At 43.0% G+C, this 19764-nt stretch overlaps 1 protein-coding gene across 5 annotated transcripts in view; it reads left to right on the top strand.

Annotated features, from left to right (window-relative positions):
* The window catches only part of PHF21A (PHD finger protein 21A), a 154563-nt gene extending 135484 nt beyond the window's left edge, over positions 1 to 19079 (top strand). For 3 of the 5 annotated variants that reach the window (XM_040328175.1, XM_040328174.1, XM_040328173.1), the window contains exons 14-17: positions 7238 to 7393; positions 13703 to 13778; positions 17746 to 17849; positions 18035 to 19079. In XM_040328175.1, coding sequence (XP_040184109.1) covers positions 7238 to 7393; positions 13703 to 13778; positions 17746 to 17849; positions 18035 to 18292 — 594 coding nt within the window. In that variant the 3' untranslated portion in view covers positions 18293 to 19079. The remainder of the gene's footprint in view (positions 1 to 7237; positions 7394 to 13702; positions 13779 to 17745; positions 17850 to 18034) is intronic. The other 2 variants (XM_040328176.1, XM_040328177.1) reach the window with 1 other exon arrangement.
* Positions 19080 to 19764: the final 685 nt, after the last annotated feature.

Here is a 19764-nt window from a genome sequence, read left to right as displayed (position 1 = left end):
TACAAAAGGGACTGTAAATCCAGAAGGGTCCTAATGTGTGGCGAGCTGAAAGACCCTTTGTCCTGGTATGGCCAGCAGCAGCATGTGTACAGGCAGAGTGGATTTGGGGGATCTCCTGTAATCAACCCTGGCCATGCATGCTTCCTGAACAGCCTGTTATACCTATTAATGCTGCTTATGTGGAGTGTGTGATGTGATATAAAAGTGCAAATGTTATTTACAGGTAAATTGATGTTATTGGTACATGACTGAGCTTTCATTTAAAACTGTGTGAGGTATTCTTGGGGACTTTGCAGATTAGTTTTCATTCTTTACATTTATAAATATGTTTCCAAAAAAAAAATGGAGAAAGTGTCTTCTAGTTCTTTAGGATCTTTCTAAAACTGCTTACTAGATTAACGAACTCTTAGTTTCTTGAAAAAAAAAAATGTTACCTGCAGTATAACGTGAATGTCACCTCCTTCTCCTTTAGGTGCTGCTTAATTCTTTGCTACTTTTATCTTCCTAAACTGCTCTCTGCCCTGGCTTCTACCTCATCTAAATTGTACAATGTTCTTTTCTTGTGAAGTTACCTTTCTTTCATGGCCTGTACCTGTCATGTGAATAGTAAATTACCTTCTTTCCTTCTTGTTCACTACATTGAATCTTTTAAACCTAAAATTTCAGGGATTAAAGCATTTACCTCCCTTTACTACAAGGGTTAAATGCTCAGTAAGGGGAAGAACGATAATATGGGGTACACACGTTCAGCAGGCTGAACGAAAAAAAATACATACAGTTCACTGTACTAACGCAAGCAATGGTATTGTGGCGATCTCCCCTGCTGAGCTGTTGGGTTCTGACATGGGAACATATCCCCCCCACAAGTTGATCGGATGCTGATTTTCCAGCATGCTGGTTTGACAGAAGCCGGTCTTGGAGCTTTACACACAGACCCGAAAGTCAGCTGGTTCCTGCTGAACCAACCAGTTTCGTACGATTTTCAGCCAGTATGTACTGTGTACCCAGTCTCCACAAAGCCTTCAGTTGGCTGTCACACGCTAATGTCATCTAATACAATGATTATTGGTCCTGCATTTTATGTGAGGATGGTGAGGGGCTTACTCACAGCTCAGAGCAATCTGAACAGGGGGAGTGAGAATTACAGTAAATATTACAGCTTATTCCTTTTCACCTCGACCTAATGAGCAATAAACCCTTGCAAGGGGGGCACCACTGTATTGGGTACTTTTGTGCATTTCCTGGGGATTTTTTTTTTGCCTAACTTGGTGTTTATCATACTGTAGATGTGACCACACAATGTGATGTGGGCCTTAGGTGACTTGACAGTCGGGGGTCCCAAAAAGTGGTACACCAACCCTTGGGGCCGCAACATAAAGGCTGTGTTCACAACTTCTGATGTGGGGCAGTATAGCTGCTGTGTTTGATTTTTGGAAGGGAAGGATGTAAAAATATTATTTGGAGATCATGTCCTCCTACTTGTGTACATTGCTATACTTCCTTTATTACAGTGCATCCAGAATGTATTCACAGCACTTCACTTTTTCTACATTTTGTTATGTTACAGCCTTAAATGGCTTAAATTCATTATTTTCCTCAAAATTCTACAAGCGATACCCCATAATGACAACATGAAAGAAGTTTGAAATCTTTGCAAACGTATTAAAAAAAGAAAAAACATCCTATGTTCATAAGTATTCACAGCCTTTGCCATGACACTCAAAATTGAGCTCAGATGCATCCTGTTTCCACTGATAATCCTTGATAATTCTACAACTTGATTGGAGTCCACCTGTGGTAAATTCAGTTGATTGGACATGATTTGGAAAGGCACACATCTGTCTATATACGTTCCCACAGTTAACAGTGTATGTCGGAGCACAAACCAAGCCATGAAGTCCAAGGAATTGTCTGTAGACAGGATTGTATTGAGGTACAGATCAGGGGAAGGGTACAGAAATATTTCTGCAGTGTTGAGGATCCCAATGAGCACAGTGGCCTCCATCATCCGTAAATTTAAGAAGTTTGGAACCACCACAACTCTTCCTAGAGTGGGTTGCCTGGCCAAACTGAGCTATCGGGGGTGAAGGGCCTTAGTTGGGGAGGTGACCAAGAACCTGATGGTCACTCTGACAGAGCTCCAGTGTTTCTCTGTGGAAAGAGAAGAACCTTCCAGAAGAACAACCATCTCAGCAGCACCCCACCAATCAGGCCTGTATGGTAGAGTGGCCCGACGGAAGCCACTCCTCAGTAAAAGGCACACAACAGCACGCCTGGAGTTTGCCAAAAGACACCTGAAGGACTCTCAGACCATGAGTAACAATTCTCTAATGTGATGAAACAAAGCTTGAACACTTTGGCCTGAATGGCAAGCGTCATGTCTGGAGGAAACCAGGCACCGCTCATCACCTGGCCAGTACCATCCCTATAGTGAAGCATGGTGGTGGCAGCATCATGCTGCAGGGATGTTTTTTAGCGGCAGGAACTGGGAGACTAGTCAGAATCAAGGAAAAGATTAATGCAGCAATGTACAGAGACATGCTTGATGAAAACCTGCTCCTGAACAGACTTATATGAGCATTTTTGGGGTATTTTTTTTTTTAGTGCAACTTTTAACTTTTTTCCATTATGGAGTATTGTTTGTAGGATTCTGAGGAAAATATTGAATATAATCCATTTTGGCATAAGGCTGTAACAGAAAAAGTGAATACTTTCCAGATTCACTGTATATCACTAAATAATAATAATAATAATAAACAACCTTCTTCATTGCTTCTTCTTTTCCCTTGTATCTGTTTATGGCACTAGCTGAATGAGATAACCTAGTCACTCTTGATACACTAATGCCGCGTACACACGATCGGATTTTCCGACAAGAAAAGTCCGATGTGAGCTTTTGGTCGGAAATTCCGACCGTGTGTATGCTCCATCGGACTTTTCTTACTGCAATTTCCGCCAGCAAAAATTTGAGAGCTGGTTTTCAAATTTTCAGACGGAAAAATTCCAATCAGAATTTCCGATCGTCTGTAGCAGTTCCCACGTGCAAAATTCTGACGCATGCTCGAACAATTTGACGCATGATCGGAAGCATTGAACTTTATTTTCTCGGCGTGTTGTACGTCACCGCGTTCTTGGCGGTCAAAAGTTAGGAGAACTTTTGTGCGACTGTGTGTATGCAAGTCAAGCTTGAGCGGAATTCCGTCGGAAAAACCATCCAAATCATCTGATCGCGTGTACGCGGCATTGGATACACTTACATTAAATACATGTTTTGCTCTCAGAGGAGAAAAGATTTTGGCTGGGCAACTAAATATCTAAATGGCGCCACATGCCTAAATACATAAGAACATATAAAGGAGGATTTTTTGTGGGACTTTTAAGACACATAAAATACAAAAATCTATAGAAAAATATAAATTTTAATAGATGAAAAAATGTATTAAAGAAGAATACATAGAATACATTCAATAAATTGATCTTGATATACAAACGGTGCAAACTTATTTAGTCTCCATGTTTCGCCGTTTCACAGACTTCTTCAGGAGAACTTTAATATCAGGCACTATGTATAAGATCACTGTGTATTTAGTGGGCAGAGGGTCTGGTCCAACTGGAGAGAGACGAATATGTGGGAGGATTTCTTGTGAATTGGAGGCTCCATTGGGGTGATCTTGTTCCCTTTCCCCTCATTCATCCTCCTCCTATTTGGAGGTGAAACATCCAGTAGCTGTTAAGATTTTCTGTGGGTTCATTGAGATGGACCTAATAGGCATTCCCGTTTACTCTATCATCCCTCTCTATGGTACTACCAGTTGATCCAATTTTATCCATCCATATTTTGGTGTTCTTTATATATACACAGTGATCTTGTACATAGTGCCTTCTCCTAAAGAAGCCTGTGAAATCACGAAACATGTAGAGACTAAATCAGTTTTCACCATTTGTTTGTATATCAAGATCAATTTATTGAATGTATTCTATGTATACATGTTGTTTTTGTTTTCATGTCTATCGAGTTTGATCTGAAACCATCATTTTTAAAGGTGCCTAATGGCTTCTTATAGATCTCTGGAGCTCCTGGTGGTGAGAGATCTGCTCTTGATTTCTGCAATCTACACTCTTGTAATAAAAACCACAATAAGGTCCCATTCCTCTTCTTTTATATTAGAAGATTGCAGTAGAAAATATTCACCAACACTTGGGGCAATGGAGACTACTGCTTTGTGGTAACGCACACATTCCATGTATTTCAGAAACATTCAAGTTAAATGGCATTCCAGCACACTAAGGCGATGCGATATGTACAAATTATTTGTACTTTTTTATTGGGGGGGGGGGGGGGGGTATATTGGCAGCCCACTATTTTCAATTGGATGCCTAAATACAGCATATTATACGCTTTAACACATTGCAAGAATGTAAATCAGGGGTACCCAACCCTTAGAGTGAGGGCCACTTAATCGACTTGGTAACTGATCGCGGGCCACAATGAGCGGAGCGGGTGGACAGGCACACAGCCCACTATACTCATATATTTTTTTTTTTTGTTGATTGGAGGTAGGACACAAGTCGGTTTATGTCTGCCACTATTCGAGGTGAATGGAGGGTCCAATTGGTCAGACTGTCTTTCACACTGATGCGCTGTGATTTACCCACACCGCGTGTGCAGCACAGTGTAACTTTCCTGCACTTTGCAATAGACTTCTATTATATTTTGCAGGTTTAGTGCACTTTCAGAAAGCTCATCAAACTCGCAGGTAATAACAGAAGTCTATGGCTCGGTGCAGGTGCACTGCTCTGCACCTGTGGATCAGTTTGAAAGTAGCCCAGTAACCACTGCAGAACAGATATGTTCATATATATACAATGTGATTTTAGAAATAAACTGACCTTTAACAACAATTCTATTCCATCCCAGAGCAGGAGGTCGCGGGCCACATCAGAGGGCTCCCCGCGGGCCACTGGTTGGGCACCCCTGATGTAAATGATCCCTCTTTGTTCTATAGAAACTATGGCAGTGGGATCTCAGGATTGACATGGCTAACCAAAGTAAATCTAAACCTGAAATATCGCTTTTAGGTTGACTGATGCTTTACAAGAGTGTCTATTGCTTGCTGTTTAATTCTTGTTTCCTCTGTTTACCAACGTCTAATCATTGACCTCTGCAGTGCTTTTCAAACTTGATTATCTTGGCATCGCTGGCTGTTTTCAGTAGAGTAGTTATTATTCTGCGGAGGTTCTCTGCAGTTTGTTCAGTGGCTGTTCTATTTAGTGGTCCCCTCCTCTCTGTATTATTCTGTAACTTTCTTTGTCTCGCACGTCCTGCGATCTTTTTTTTTTTTTTTTTTTTTTTTTTTTAGACGTTCATTTCAAATTTGACAGGTGCAGATGTGTGGCTCCAAACTCATTCTGTGTGCGTTTGGGGCTACTCACCTGTACACCTGTTAAATTGGGAGTTTCTGCCTCATCCCCATTTCAGATTCATTGGTTGCATAAAATTGCTGTTAAAAATCCATTAAGGGATCCAGAGCTTTATTACTCTTGTCTTTGATATCTCCCTGGTGCTCAGTTTTAGGGCTTGTACACACCAGCCTGCGAGGGCTGTTTGGGGGTGCAGGCTGGTGTTCGTTGTGTAGTGCCTTGCAATGTACCAACACCATGCACTGGTTTTTTTTTTTTGTCACAAAATTCCCTTCTATGCACCAAGCAAGGCACTGAGATCATGTTTGCATTTTTTATTCAATGCAACCCATCTGGTGTGAAGAGAGCACATAGTAAACAATTGTTTTCTGTGTGCCTGGCTGATCCACGCAGCTCAACTGAAGCACACAAAACACACTTTCTTTCATTTCATCTACTTGGGGGGAAAAAACTCAGTTTGATCTTTTAGACATCTGTTTCCATTTTGTAATCTGCGGTCTCGGCTGGCCACCAGACAGAATGGAAATGTTCAAACCAGGCTTGCTGACTGGTTAACCCTCCATACAGTGGGCAGGAAATTAGCAGCTGGGTTGGAAATCTGTTGGTGATGGGGCCTCGTCATGGCCAACAGTTAGGCTAAAATGTATTTAGGAAGTATATCGGTAATGATTGTTTTGTAATCGCTGTTGTCTTTTCCTTTAGAGCCCTTTCACACTGACAGCACCTGGGCGTCAGCGGTAAAGTGCTGCTAGTTTTAGCGGCGCTTTACCATAGTTTTTCGGGCACTAGCGGGTCACTTTTAACCCGCTAGTGGCTGAATAAAGGGTTAAAAGCGCCACTGTCGAGGCGCTTTGGCGGTGCTGCCCATTGATTCCAATGGGCAGGGGCGCTTAAGAAGAGGTGTATTCACCGCTTCTAAAGCGCTGCAAAGAAGCTGCTTGCAGGACTATTTTTTATGCCCTGCCAGCGCAGCGCCTCAGTGTGAAAGCACTCAGGCTTTCACACTGCGATTGCAGATGAGGCTTTTTTCAGACGCTTTACAGGTGTTTTTTTTTTTTTTTTTTGCGCTAAAGTGCCTGAAAAACGCCTTCCGTGTGAAAGGTGTCTGGGAAATAGTTTTTCCTGCATTTGTATCTCACAAACAGAAGGAGCTTTTATAAAACTAGCGTATGCTGAAAACAGACAATATCTGCTAGCATTTGTTCCCCAATAAATCGCACTCTGATTTGCATTTTGCACACTTTCAATTTATTTCGTAAAGTTGGAATTGGAAAACTTGCTTTTTTGTACTTTGACACAGAAAAGTTTTCAGCCTGCGTCACTTTAATAAACGCTCCCCAAAGTTTCTCTGACAAATTTTCTGTGTTGAGGATTAGAAAACTATCTTTCTATCTAGAACTTTTCTGCCTAAACTTTCCACTCCATCCTTATAACTTCTGAAGGACTTCTGCTACATTCCTGCTATAGATACTAATAGTGATTAGATGTATTATGGCATTCCGAATAATACCCTGATTTCCTTGGTGGTGGTAAACTTTCTTCACGCCAGTGTGCTTTATACTCCTCCATCAGCTTTTTTATCTCTACTACCTTGCTGTCCAAATAAGTTTCTGCTCATTGCTTTGCTCTGCAGGGCACTAGTCCCTTCTGTGTCCCTTCTATCTGTCTATTCTGGAAGAACCCCTTCCCTTCCTCCCTCCCTCCCCCCCCAGATCAGGAAATACTAATTGCAGCTCATAAAGCAGTAAAGAAGGGCAGTTGTCAGATTTTTGGGCTGACCCCTCTTTTCGCCTCCTCTCTCCTGTGACTCCTATAGGCTGATATCCATGAGGATTTTTGCAGCGTCTGCAGAAAGAGCGGACAGCTACTGATGTGCGACACATGTTCACGTGTATACCACCTGGACTGTTTGGAGCCTCCTCTGAAAGCCATTCCTAAGGGCATGTGGATATGTCCCAAATGCCAAGACCAGGTACCGTGTGATGGACAGATACAGGGAGCACTAAATGGCCCTATAGATTTCTAGATCTCCCATGTGCTTTGCCCCATGATACCAACCCCCCCCCCCGTCCTATCGCACTGCAGAATTGTCTCTTCAGGTCTTACTGACGAGCAGCGCTGTAATATGACAGCCAAGTGATACCAGGGCACCGGTGAGCTCTTGGTAGTTCATTGATCCTTTTTGTCACTCAGTAACTGCCTGCCCATATGATGTACAGGCAGACAGCTACACTGACACTCTGCAGGAGCCTGAGATTGCACCTGTGCTCTGCTGATCGTGGGAGCAATGCTTTACAAGCTTCTAATTTTTTTTCCCTACAAAAAGATGTGCATTTTTTTTTAAAGATAAACTTTATCCTTTTAACAGGGGAACACACAGCCCCACTACGAGGACATCAGATCTTTCATCCAACTTTGTTAATACTGGACGAAGCACACCGCACCCCTGCCTGGGAGCGCCCCACTCTTAACACACGGTCTTCATCAGAGTGCTACGTCTGGTTTCAGTAAAGCTCGATGAGGCCCGATGTCATTGAAGAGGGGCTGCTTGTTTCCCCCATCAGCTTTATAACACACTTATTGCAGAATAGAATGCTTTGTGAGCAGTATGTTTTGCTTGCCACGTAATCTATACACAAGCAGCAGCAAAAGGCTACAGTGTGCATTACTTGTTAAATAAGTTGGTTAAAGGGAATGCCTTTAAATTGGATATGTAATTAAATAATTTTAATTACCCGTGGTAGTTCAGCATAGTTCCCAACTGTCCCTGTTTTTGTGGGACTGTCCCTCATTCGGAACACCATCCCTCTGTCCCTCTTTCCTCCTCATTTGTCCCTTATTTTGGTCTGATCTATATAGTTATATGTCAAATGCACTATTTATCAAAAAGCGTTTCCCATTGCTAAACTTTTCATCCAATTTTTAAATTGCTGCATTTGTACATTCCAGAGGCCAATATAAAGGAATAGTAGTGGCAAAAAAGAACTTGAGGGTGGGGGGATGGCAGGGGGGTGTGTCCTATGCCTACATACATTTGCTAATAGGTGTCCCTCATTCCGCTCTCAGAGTTGGGAGGTATGGTTCAGTATGAATCCAAGTAACCGTAGCATAGAAGAGAGCAACTCCTAGTTTTGCACACCGGCAGGTATGGAGAAGTGGTGGTCTCCTTGTATGATGGCTTGCTAATGTTGGGCATCTATACTTTGGAAGATGATGATTGTCCTGCTTACATGTGTGGTATATTTTTACATGTTGTGACCTCATCATCTGGTATAATTATCTGGTTATTAACCACTTAAGGACCGCCTAACGACGATATACGTCGGCAGAATGGCACCGCTGGGCACAATCACGTACCTGTACGTGATTGTATAAAGCCCAGCGGTGGGTCGCGGGCGCGCTCCCGCCACCCGGTCCGAAGCTCCGTGACCTCGGCCGCGGGACTCGCGGACCCGATCGCCACTACAGTCCCGCGATCGGTCCCCGAAGCTGAAGAACGGGGAGAGCCGCGTGTAAACACGGCTTCCCCGTTCTTCACTGTGGCACTGTCATCGATTGTGCGTCCCCTATATTAGGGAACACACAATCAATGACGTCAGACCTACAGCCACACCCCCCTACAGTTGTAAACACACTTCAGGGAATACATAACCCCTTCAGCGCCCCCTTGTGGTTAACTCCCAAACGGCAACTGTCATTTTCACAATAAACAATGCATTTTAAATGCATTTTTTGCTGTGAAAATGACAATGGTCCCAAAAATGTGTCAAAATTGTCCGAAGTGTCCGCCATAATGTCGCAGTCCCAAAAAAAAACGCTGATCGCCGCCATTGGTAGTAAAAAAAAAAAAATTATAAAAATGCAATAAAACTATCCCCTATTTTGTAAATGCTATAAATTTTGCGCAAACCAAATTTTACCAAAAATAGGTAGAAGAATACGTATCGGCCTAAACTGAGAAAAAAACATTTTTTATATATGTTTTTGGGGGATATTTATTATAGCAAAAAGTAAAAAATATTGCATTTTTTTCAAAACTGTCGCTCTATTTTTGTTTATAGCGCAAAAAAAAACCGCAGAGGTGATCAAATACCACCAAAAGAAAGCTCTATTTGTGGGGAAAAAAGGACGCCAATTTTGTTTGGGAGCCACGTCGCACGACCGAAAGCGACGCAGTGCCGAATCGCAAAAAGGGGCCTGGTCTTTTACCTGCATTTTGGTCTGGGTCTTAAGTTGTTAAAGTACCGTTCTAAGATGTTCTTCCTCAGAAAACCTGTAGCTGGGTTGTCCTCAGGGGGACTTCTTACAAAAAAAAAACCTTTCCCGCTGGCTATTGGCTTTGGAGTGCAGAGTCAGAAGAGTGTAAGGTATGATTGCTTTTAATTACTGGTCACTGTGTCTAAACAATGAAAAATAACCAGTGTAAGTTGTATTGCACCCACCATGGTTGCAAGCTATAAAGTAAAAAAATAGCCTAATGCCGCGTACACACGACTGTTTTTCATGACGAAAAAAATGCATTTTTTAAAATAAATTGGTCATTAAAAACGACTGTGTGTAGGCTCCAGAGCATTTTTCTCGACGTGAAAAATGGGCATTCAAAATTTAGAACCTGCTCTATTTTCGTAGTTTTTAAAGTTTTCCGTCGTTTTTCATGTCGTGAAAAACCGTCGTGTGTAGGCTTTACTGACGAGGAAAAAAACGTGCATGCTCAGAAGCGGGTTATGAGAAGGGAAATTTGAATAATCAACCCAAATGGTGTCGCCAATCGAATGGAACTTCCCCTTTATAGTGCCGTTGTACCTGTTGTACATCACCGCGCTTTGCTTGAGAATTTTTTTTTTTCACGATCGTTTGTATACAAGGCAGGCTTGACAAGAATCGCGTCGAGAAAAACTTCCTTTTTTTCCCATGGCATTAATAACGGTCGTGTGTACGCAGCATGAGATTTTCGCAGAACTGCTTCTTTATAGCCAAGCTCTGCCAAGTTTATGCAAAGAGAGAAAATGTTTCAAAACCTCAAGATATTTTCTGATCTTAAATTTTCCAGTCTGTGCAGCCAGGTCAACCCCTCTGCTAGGCAGTAAGTGAAACCCTTAGGCCCACTTAGACCCATGTGACAGAACATGTTTTATTATGTTTTTATGTTATTTTTGTGGGGGATAGGGATAGGTCCTTTCCCTGGCAAAACACGCACAAAAAGCATTGCGGAAAGTACAGTGTAGATGCATGATAGTATGCGGGACCTGGTACAATAATGCACACACATGGGTGTGTATAAAAGTCAAAGTCCTGTTTTGCACTTGTGCATCTTTGTTGCTGTAAATGCCTGCAAGGTGAGATAGGCTCAATTCTAGATAGTGGGCCGGATTCAGAAAGAAGATACGACGGCGTATCTCCTGATACACCGTCGTATCTCTGAGTCCGGCCGTCGTATCTATGCGCCTGATTCATAGAATCAGGTTACGCATAGATATGCCTAAGATCCGACAGGTGTAAGTGACTTACACCATCGGATCTTAGGCTGCAATTCCAGGCCAGCCGCTAGGTGGCGCTTCCATATCTTTTACGCATCGAATATGCAAATGAGCATTTACGCCGATTCAGAAACGAACGACCGCCCAGCGCTTTTTTTTTTTACGCCGTTTGCGTTTGGCTTTTCCGATGGAAAGTTACCCCTGTATCCTAGGTTAAGTATGGCCGTCGTTCCCGCGGCGAGTTTTGCATTTTTTACGTCGTTTGCGTAAGTCGTTCGCGAATACGGCCGGACATAATTTACGTTAACGTCAAAACCAATGACGTCCGTGCGACGTCATTTGGAGCAATGCACGCTGGGAAAATTTGCGGACGGCGCATGCGCTGTTCGATCGGCGTGGGGATGCGCCTGATTTAAATAGTACACGCCCCCTAGCCGCGGAATTTGAATTCCGCTGGGGGATTTACGATACGCCCCCGCAATTTTAGAGGCAAGTGCTTTCTGAATAAACTTGCTTCAAAAAATTGCGGCGGCGTAACGTAAATCAGATAGGTTACGCGGATCTTTAGATCTGAATCTAGCCCAATGGTACCAGTTCCATCTCTGCACCCGTGATGTTCCAGTGCCTTTAATTGTAAATGCATAGTTGACATCACACATTTGGTGTGCCATTTCACTTGTATTTATCTGCACAAAAAATTAATAAATAGGCCTTCTCCGAATGATCCATATGATGGATTTTGTAAAGGAAGACTTTTCTCTTTCTATCAGGTAATTCTGCTTTTGTATGTGTAATGTGCAATCTTTCCCAGTGGAAGTGAAACGGGGTGGGGGGTTGGGGGTTGCGCAACTATTCATCCATCTTGGACATTATAAGCAAATACACTGGCTATAAAGTAGAAGGCTTTTATTTGAAAAATTTGGTTAGTCGTGTCAAATCACTGTTTGTTGTCAACTGCAGTGGCAAGAAAATTTGAAGGAACAGGGTGGAAAAAATTTTCCAGTGTACAAATTTCAAACCGTTCATATGGTTTTTGCCTGGAAATTTACATTTCATTTCAAAATTTAATGTTTAAATAAAGCTAAAGGCAATAGCGCAAGTGAGGGATTTAACTTTATTTTTTTATTTTTTTTCTGTCATCTTTGTCTAGTTGGGTAGATTTCCCTTCACTTCCTGTTCCATAGCCAAACGAGGAAGTGAGAGGAAATCACTTTCAGGCTGGGTTCACAATCATGCGATCCGTCACATCACATGTGATTCACTCAGTAATGTGATTTTAGCCTATAATTTTGTATGGCTCAAATCGCACCGCATCTGCACAAAAACGATGCAGACACCTTCCTTTTTTTTCGCTGCACTGGAATCAGATTGCATGGGTGTTCATAACCATGTGACCCGATTCAAGCAATCGCCTGCCACCTGCTTTTGTGGTTTCTTTAACTTTTAATTGACTAACTCAGCAGATCTCATGAACACAGCGTAATTGCTATGTGGTATGATGTATGCTCATCAGTGTGAACCAAGCCTAAAGTAAGACATTCATGGCACCAGAACTCTTCGAAAGACTCCCCCTCTATTCCCCTTTATTACTGTTCTGGTGTCATCCCAAAATTTGGGGTTTTCTTTTACTTTCGCTCACAGTTATAATGGTAAACACAGCAACTAGAGAGGGTGAATCTCCCTAATGGGGGTATGGACAGCAATAATAACATGACGTGTACTCTAATCCTCCTTCACTACATACAAAACAAAAAAAGTTTTTGCTTTTAGTTCTACTTTAAGGCTGCGTTCACACCGAGGAACGGAGTGGCTCACAGCAGGGGTCCGATTTCAACCCGAATTTTGGACTGAAATGGACCAAAAGAAGCACAGGACTCCTGTGCAATTCGCACCGGAGCCACTCCGGAGATCTGTGAACCCGCTCCAGAGAGAGCCGGACACACAGAAACCCGCATCCAGTTTGCACTGATGTGGGCCCAGCCTTAAAGCAAACAAAGTTTTGAAGTACTTTCCAATGACATTTGTCGAGTCATGTATAGACAAAAATGTTCGTATGAACATTTGCTGGATAATCTACTAATGTATGGCCAGCTTTTCTCCCAAAGTTTTCCTTCCAGTGCTGACCGCTCAATGCTCCCCCTCACTGCTCCGCCTGCTGCTTTCTTCTCCACTACTTCATTTCCTTGCCTTCCCTCTTTGGCTGATGGGTGGGCACTGACTATTCAACTCTTTCACAGGCAGATACATTGTTCTGGAACCTGGCTCCATTCTCAGCATCTTGTAGATGCCAGGGGTGTACACTGCGCATGTACACACACAGCACATAGGTCATCTAGAGCCAAGTATATGTTTGTGATATGGGAATCTGGACTGCAAGCCCACATAGCGAGAGCAAGCAAACTCTACATGCATGGTGCACCTGGTGGTGATTCAAAGAAAGAACTCCAGTACTGCATGGAAACAATGCTGACTATTTACCCTCAAGTAGTGGTAGCCTCTCCCAGTATGTATTGGAAGAAAAGTGCTCATTTCAGAGCAGGCCACCTATGACTTGGGTGAAATATGTTTGGCCAGATGTTTTTTGTGCATGTGTTGATAACTGCAGGCAGTCAGTAATTAAAGCCGCAAAGGACTTTAGTTTGATGATAATGGTTAAATTGGCTTGCACATTTGTTTTAATATTGATTTTAAGTCTTTTGTATGATTCTTTATTTTCCTGTAGAAAAGTTTGCTTCCTATGCAAATCTGATTTCTTTAAAATTATAGCTGCGGCATAATTCTTAAAACTATGTTTTTTCTTCCAGATGCTCAAGAAAGAGGAAGCGATTCCCTGGCCCGGAACATTAGCAATTGTTCACTCGTATATTGCATATAAAGCAGGTGGGTCTGAGGTCTTCTCTGCCACACTTCATAGTCTGTGTATGAGGACCTCCTAGAGCACAGGTGTCAAACACAAGGCTCGCGGGCCGAATGCGGCCCTCCAGGCCATTTCATGTGGCCCTCGCACCTCTCCTGCAGCTGCAGGAGAGCCCCAGCCCTCCTCTGTTCCTCCTCAAGACCATTACTTTCTGCTTTTAAGCAATGCATCCAGCTTCTTCCCAGCAGAAGCATAAGGTAAGGGGGTGCACTTTGATGTAAGGGAGAGTGGGGGGACTCCTCTTCTGATGGTGGAGTGGCTCTTGACATCTAATGTAAGGGGAGGGTATGCGCTGGACATCTAATCTTACAGATACATTTGAGGGCAATCATAATGCTGATGCGGCCCTTGATGGAATTGAGTTTGACACCCCTGTCCTAGAGGTAATAAACAGCAGACATCTCACCTGACTGAAGCATGATCTTATAAAACCTGTCGTAGATGGACAGATGTCTTCTAAAAAAGGAATCCTAAACAACTGACTGACGCAATAAACCATTTGTACTGATCAATATATTTGCTAATACCAGTATATCTGTTGGCACCTGTTTTATGGATTCTTATGTTGCCCACCAGTGACAATGGATTTTATTTGGCATATTTTATTAATTTTGAAGTATTCTAGTATTGTATGATTAATGTCACATTTTTGATTTTGTTTGGCACTTAAATTTGACTATCACATGTATCGATTACTTAATATTAACAGCGCAGCACCAATACCGCATTATACTAATTACTTTGTTGGCCACAGAATAACTAATCTGTGTTTGCTGCAGTCAACCACTCGGACACATTTATAGTGATCACGCGGGAGCACTTGCCTCACATTATCAAACCAAGGGTAACATCTTCTGATCTTTTGAGGTTGGAGAATCTTTGTGTGTGTGTGTGTGTTAAGAGTAGGGGTCGATAGCTGATATCGGGTGCCGATATTCTGTATATCACCGTCACTGTCACCTGCCACATGCAGCTTGTCACTATTTACCCCATTTCTGGCAGCCTCTCTCAAGCGGCGTCCGAGCGGGTAAACTTCCACATGCGGGCAGGCGGTGAGAGATGACATCACTATCTATCTGCTCGCCCGCGGCTGCAGGTCTATCAAAAGTAGCCTTCGCGGCCCTGTTGGGGCAGAACAGCGGTGATGTGAGGCTGGCAGTGAGAGATGATAACCTCTCTCTGCTGCCCGCCACACCGCTGACAGATTGTCAGAGTCTGCAGTGAGCGCCGTGAGGGGACGGGGGAGGAGGTCTGACCAATAATATTGGTAAGTTTTTGACCAATGCCAATTATTTGAAAAATGTGAATGACCCGCAATTATTGTCCACTGTGATAATTGGTTGACCCCTAGTTAAGAGCATTTGTTCTTAAAATGCTTGCACTTTGTACGGTATTTGTGTGGTGCAACACAGTGGGATGGATTTACTAAAGGCAAATACTGTGCACTTTGGAAGTGCAGTTGCTTCAGAGCTTAGTAAATGAGGGGAAGCTCTGCTGACTTCCATCATTCCATTATGTGCAAGCAGAAAATGCTGATTTATTTTTTTCCCTTGAATGTGATTGGGTATTCTTTGCAAAGTGAAGCTTCACCTCATTTACTAAGTTGTGGAGTAATTACACTTGCAAAGTGCGCAGTCTATTTGCCTTTAGTAAATCCCGCCAACACCCCCCCCCCCCCCCATGCCCCCCCACCAGCATCTGTTTTACCCACAAGCTGACACTTTAGGTATAGTTGTCGGTTGTATGAATAAAACCCAGAAGTGAGACACAAACGTTCCAAATTGTATAAATGTGCTCACATACTGGAAAAATTATCAACTATTATAGCCATCCCTATTGCTGGCTATAATTGACACAGGGACAGGGTTGTCCAGGCATCCCTTGAGTTGCCGACACATGTAAATTACACAGGCTCTGTGTCTGGGTAAGGCACTGGCAGAGTCATGGGAACCTGTTTAACAGAGATGTTGATAAAGAGGACCTGTGACACATAAGTATTGGAGCTGCCATTGCTAGATTTTTTTTTAACCACTTGCTACCCAGGCCAATTCTGACACTTTTTGCTCCTACATCTAAAAAAAACATAATTTCTTTTATCTAGAAAATTACTCTGAACCCCCAAACATTATATATGTTTTTTTTTTTATCAGAGACCCTAGGGAATAAAATGGTGGTCATTGCAATTTTTTATTTTGCACAGTATTTGCGCAGTTTTTTGAAAAAACAAAACAAAAAAAACAGTTTTAAGCATTAAAGAAAAACAGTAAAGTTGGCAATTTTTTTTTTTGCATAATGTGAAAGATGATGTAATGCAGAGTAAATAAATACCTAACCTGTCATGCTTTGAAATTGCGCACACTAGTGGAATGGCGCCAAACTTCAGTACTTAAAAATCCCTGTAGGCGACTCAGAAAACCTACCTGCACTACCTAGTCAAGCATTGACCTCAAAACTAGCACCTCACTGGGGTTGATTTACTAAAACTGGCGAGTGCAAAATCGGGTGTAGCTGCGCATGGTAGCCAATACACTTTGTTTACAATATTTTTTATTTAGAATTTCAAAGAAAGAAGAAGAAATACAAAAAAACATTGTGTGATCATTATACAAATGTTACAAAGAAACCAATCCTCCACATGCATAAGATGTTTACATCAGAAAAAAAGGAGAGTTTAATCGGCTTCTTCCTTCGGCTTGTTCAGTTAAACTTTGACAAAAAAAAAAAGCTGATTGGGTTCTGTGCAGAGCTGCACCATATTTTGCACTCTCCAGTTTTAGTAAATCAAACCCACTGGCTGCATACTTTGTTCTAGGTGAATAAAACACAAAGGGGTAGATTCAGGTAAGAGATACGATGGCGTATCTCCAGATACGCCATCGTATCTCTGAGTGTGCGGTGTTGTATCTATGCGCCTGATTCATAGAATCAGTTACGCATAGATTTGACTAAGATCCGACCGGCGTAAGTCTCTTACGCCGTCGTATCTTAGTTGCAATTTTAGGCTGGCCGCTAGATGGCGCTTTCGTATATTTACGTGTTGAATATGCAAATTAGGTAGATACGCCGATTTAGAAACGTACGTTTGCCTGGCGCATTTTTTTACGTCGTTTACGTTAGGCTTTTTCCGGCGTAAAGTTACCCCTGCTATATGAGGCGTATCCTATGTTAAGTATGGACGTCGTTCCGGCGTCTAATTTTTAAAATGTTACGTTGTTTGCGTAAGTCGTTTGCGAATAGGGATTTGCGTAATTTACGTTCACGTCGAAAGCATTGGCTTTTTGCGTGTTAATTTGGAGCATGTGCCTGGGTTACATTCACGGACGGCGCATGCGCCGTTAGTCAAAAACGTCATATACGTGGGGTCATGTTTTATTTGCATAAAACACGCCCACCTCTTCACAATTTGAATTAGGCGCGATTACGCCGGCAGATTTACGCTACGCCGCCGTAACTTAGGCCGCAGGTTCTTGGTGAATACAGAACCTGCCTCACTAAGTTACGGCGGCGTAGCGTATCTGAGATACGCTACGCCCGCACAAAAATAAGCAAATCTACCCCAAAGTATTTACTGTAAACTAAAACCAGACTGACCAGCATTGAACCTGTACTTGCAGATCCAGCAGTAGTAGCTCTGATGATAAGTAGGCTGATAAGTAGGCTGTCCCGCACCCTCCACACTTTTTTTTCTTGGCCCTACAAACTCGCACACTGACCAGCTGTCATCACAAAACTCAATTTGTATGTGTTCACTTATTTGGATGTGAAATGTTGTCCACATCTATCCTCTTTACACACATTACGGTTTCCCTGTTTTTTTATATAGAAAATGACTGTGAGTGACTGTATGTTCCTCAGAGCTCCTCAAACTGTACAGGCCATCCTGGTATACAAAATGTAATGTGTTTTTTTTCTTTTTTTCTTTCTAAAAAGCAAAAGAAGAGGAGAAGCAAAAATTACTCAAGTGGAGCTCAGAGCTGAAACAGGAGCGAGAGCAACTAGAGCAGAAAGTGAAACAACTCAGCAGCTCCATAACGGTAAGCGGCCAGGAAATTGGATTAACCTATTAATAAAGATCCATGCTTACAGCTTTCATTGGCACCCCTGCTTCTGGGGATACGGGACTAGGAATCCCTCATGACATAATTACTGGTTTTCCAGGGGAATGATTGGCTCTGCCTTTGTTGTAACTGGTTCAGCAGTCGTCTTTTCTGTTTTCCAGAAATGCATAGAAATGAAGAACACCATCTTGTCCCGGCAGAAAGACATGCACAGTTCTTTGGACAAAGTGAAACGTCTTATCCGGCTCATTCAGGATATCGACCTCACCAAACCTGTCAACTCAGAGGTGACCTCTAACCACAGCCAGGACTGCAGTGCTGCTGCCAACAGCCCCCCTCCCGACCCCAAGCCAGCCACAGCCACAGCCTCTTTCCCTTCACCAGTCCAGAACTGCACCCCGGCAGAAGAGACTAAGTGACCTGCTCTCCTGTAACCGAGGGTACTATGAAAAGACAAAGCGCGTCTGATCGTTTCCTGGGCCGTACAGGATCAGAACCATCCCAGGACAGGGGCGTAAGCACTGGAGTTTTGCCAATCAACCTTTTATTCTGTGTGTTCCACGTGTGAGCTGGCGTTTCATGCCAGCACCATGCCAAGTGACAAATAGAATCAAATCTTTACTCTCTTTACACCAGTGTGTGCCTGCAGCAGCCTCCACAGCAAGCATAGATTTCAGTCTTTATTTTATTTTTTTGTTCTTTTGCGATTTCCTTGAGGTGTATGTGTGGACACTAAGCTTCGGAGAGCTCCTCCTTCTGCAAATTAAATTGTGGAGCCAGGGAGAGGGGGGCGAACACAGCTGTGCGCAAACAGAAGATTCCCCTCATCTCCAACTCTCCAGTGTGATGTACCAAAAAGAAAAAAAAAATCCTTCCCTTTGATGACCAGGCCACAGAGCTTGGAGGGGGCATGGAGGAGGAATGTGTGTTTGAGTCAGTATTTAAGGTCCTTAATGATGTTTTTTCCTTTTAAATGTGCGTCTAAGCAGGGTTGGGGCACTTCAAGGCTAGCAGTACCACCTGCCTGTCGATCATGGGGGCCACAGAGTAGATGTTAGCTGCCGACGTGCCCATCCTTGTCCCACAGTGTAGAAATGGGTAGACAGATCTATGTTATTTTTTTAATACGTGCCAGCATCTCAATGAGAAATGACTTTTGGTAACTTACTGACATATTATTTATTTGCAATTTAAACAAAAAAAAAAAAATCAAAACAATGTGAAAGTATTAGTAAAGCAGACTAGACTGTCCAGGGTGTTTGGCGAGGGGATTGATGAAAGTCGTGTTTCTTTGATGTCTTCTGGCTGCAGAGTCCATGTGTTAACCTGACACTAATGAATCTTTTACAGCAGGAACAGTGTGAGTTAGCCTGTCCCAAAGCTGCAGCAGTCTATGGGGACAGATGAGCAAGACTGCTGGGGAGGACAAGGGGTGGGAGGGGGAATTTACTAAAACTGTAGCACACGGAATCTGGTGCAGCTGTGCATAGTAACTAATCAGCTTCTATGTTTTAGCCCCCGTTCACATCGGGCCGGTTTCACATGTCAATCGCCGCCTATTGCCAGCAGCGACACCGACTTTGCGGCGCCGCACAGATTCCCAAAAGTAGTTCCTGCACTACTTTTGGTGACTTTGGGGGCAATTTCAATAGACATCTGTGCAGGAGAACTGGCACATATGTCTCTGAAATCGCTTTTGAAGTCGGACTGAAATGCAGGTTTGTAATCGTGCGGGTTCAGCTGAACACAATTTCAAACCGGCATTTAGCCCAGGTTCACACTGGGTACGATTTGCTTCAATTTGAGATGCGATTTCACTTGTGAAATCGCATCTCAAATCGGCGGCATTTGCCGGCAATTACACTGTCCTAATCAGTGCGACGCTGCACCG

The sequence above is a fragment of the Rana temporaria genome, chromosome 11 (assembly GCF_905171775.1).
Source record: "Rana temporaria chromosome 11, aRanTem1.1, whole genome shotgun sequence".
In the NCBI taxonomy this organism is placed as follows: domain Eukaryota; kingdom Metazoa; phylum Chordata; class Amphibia; order Anura; family Ranidae; genus Rana; species Rana temporaria.
The sequence above is the reverse complement of the archived record's forward strand: the minus strand, read 5'-3'. Positions and strand labels throughout refer to the sequence as shown.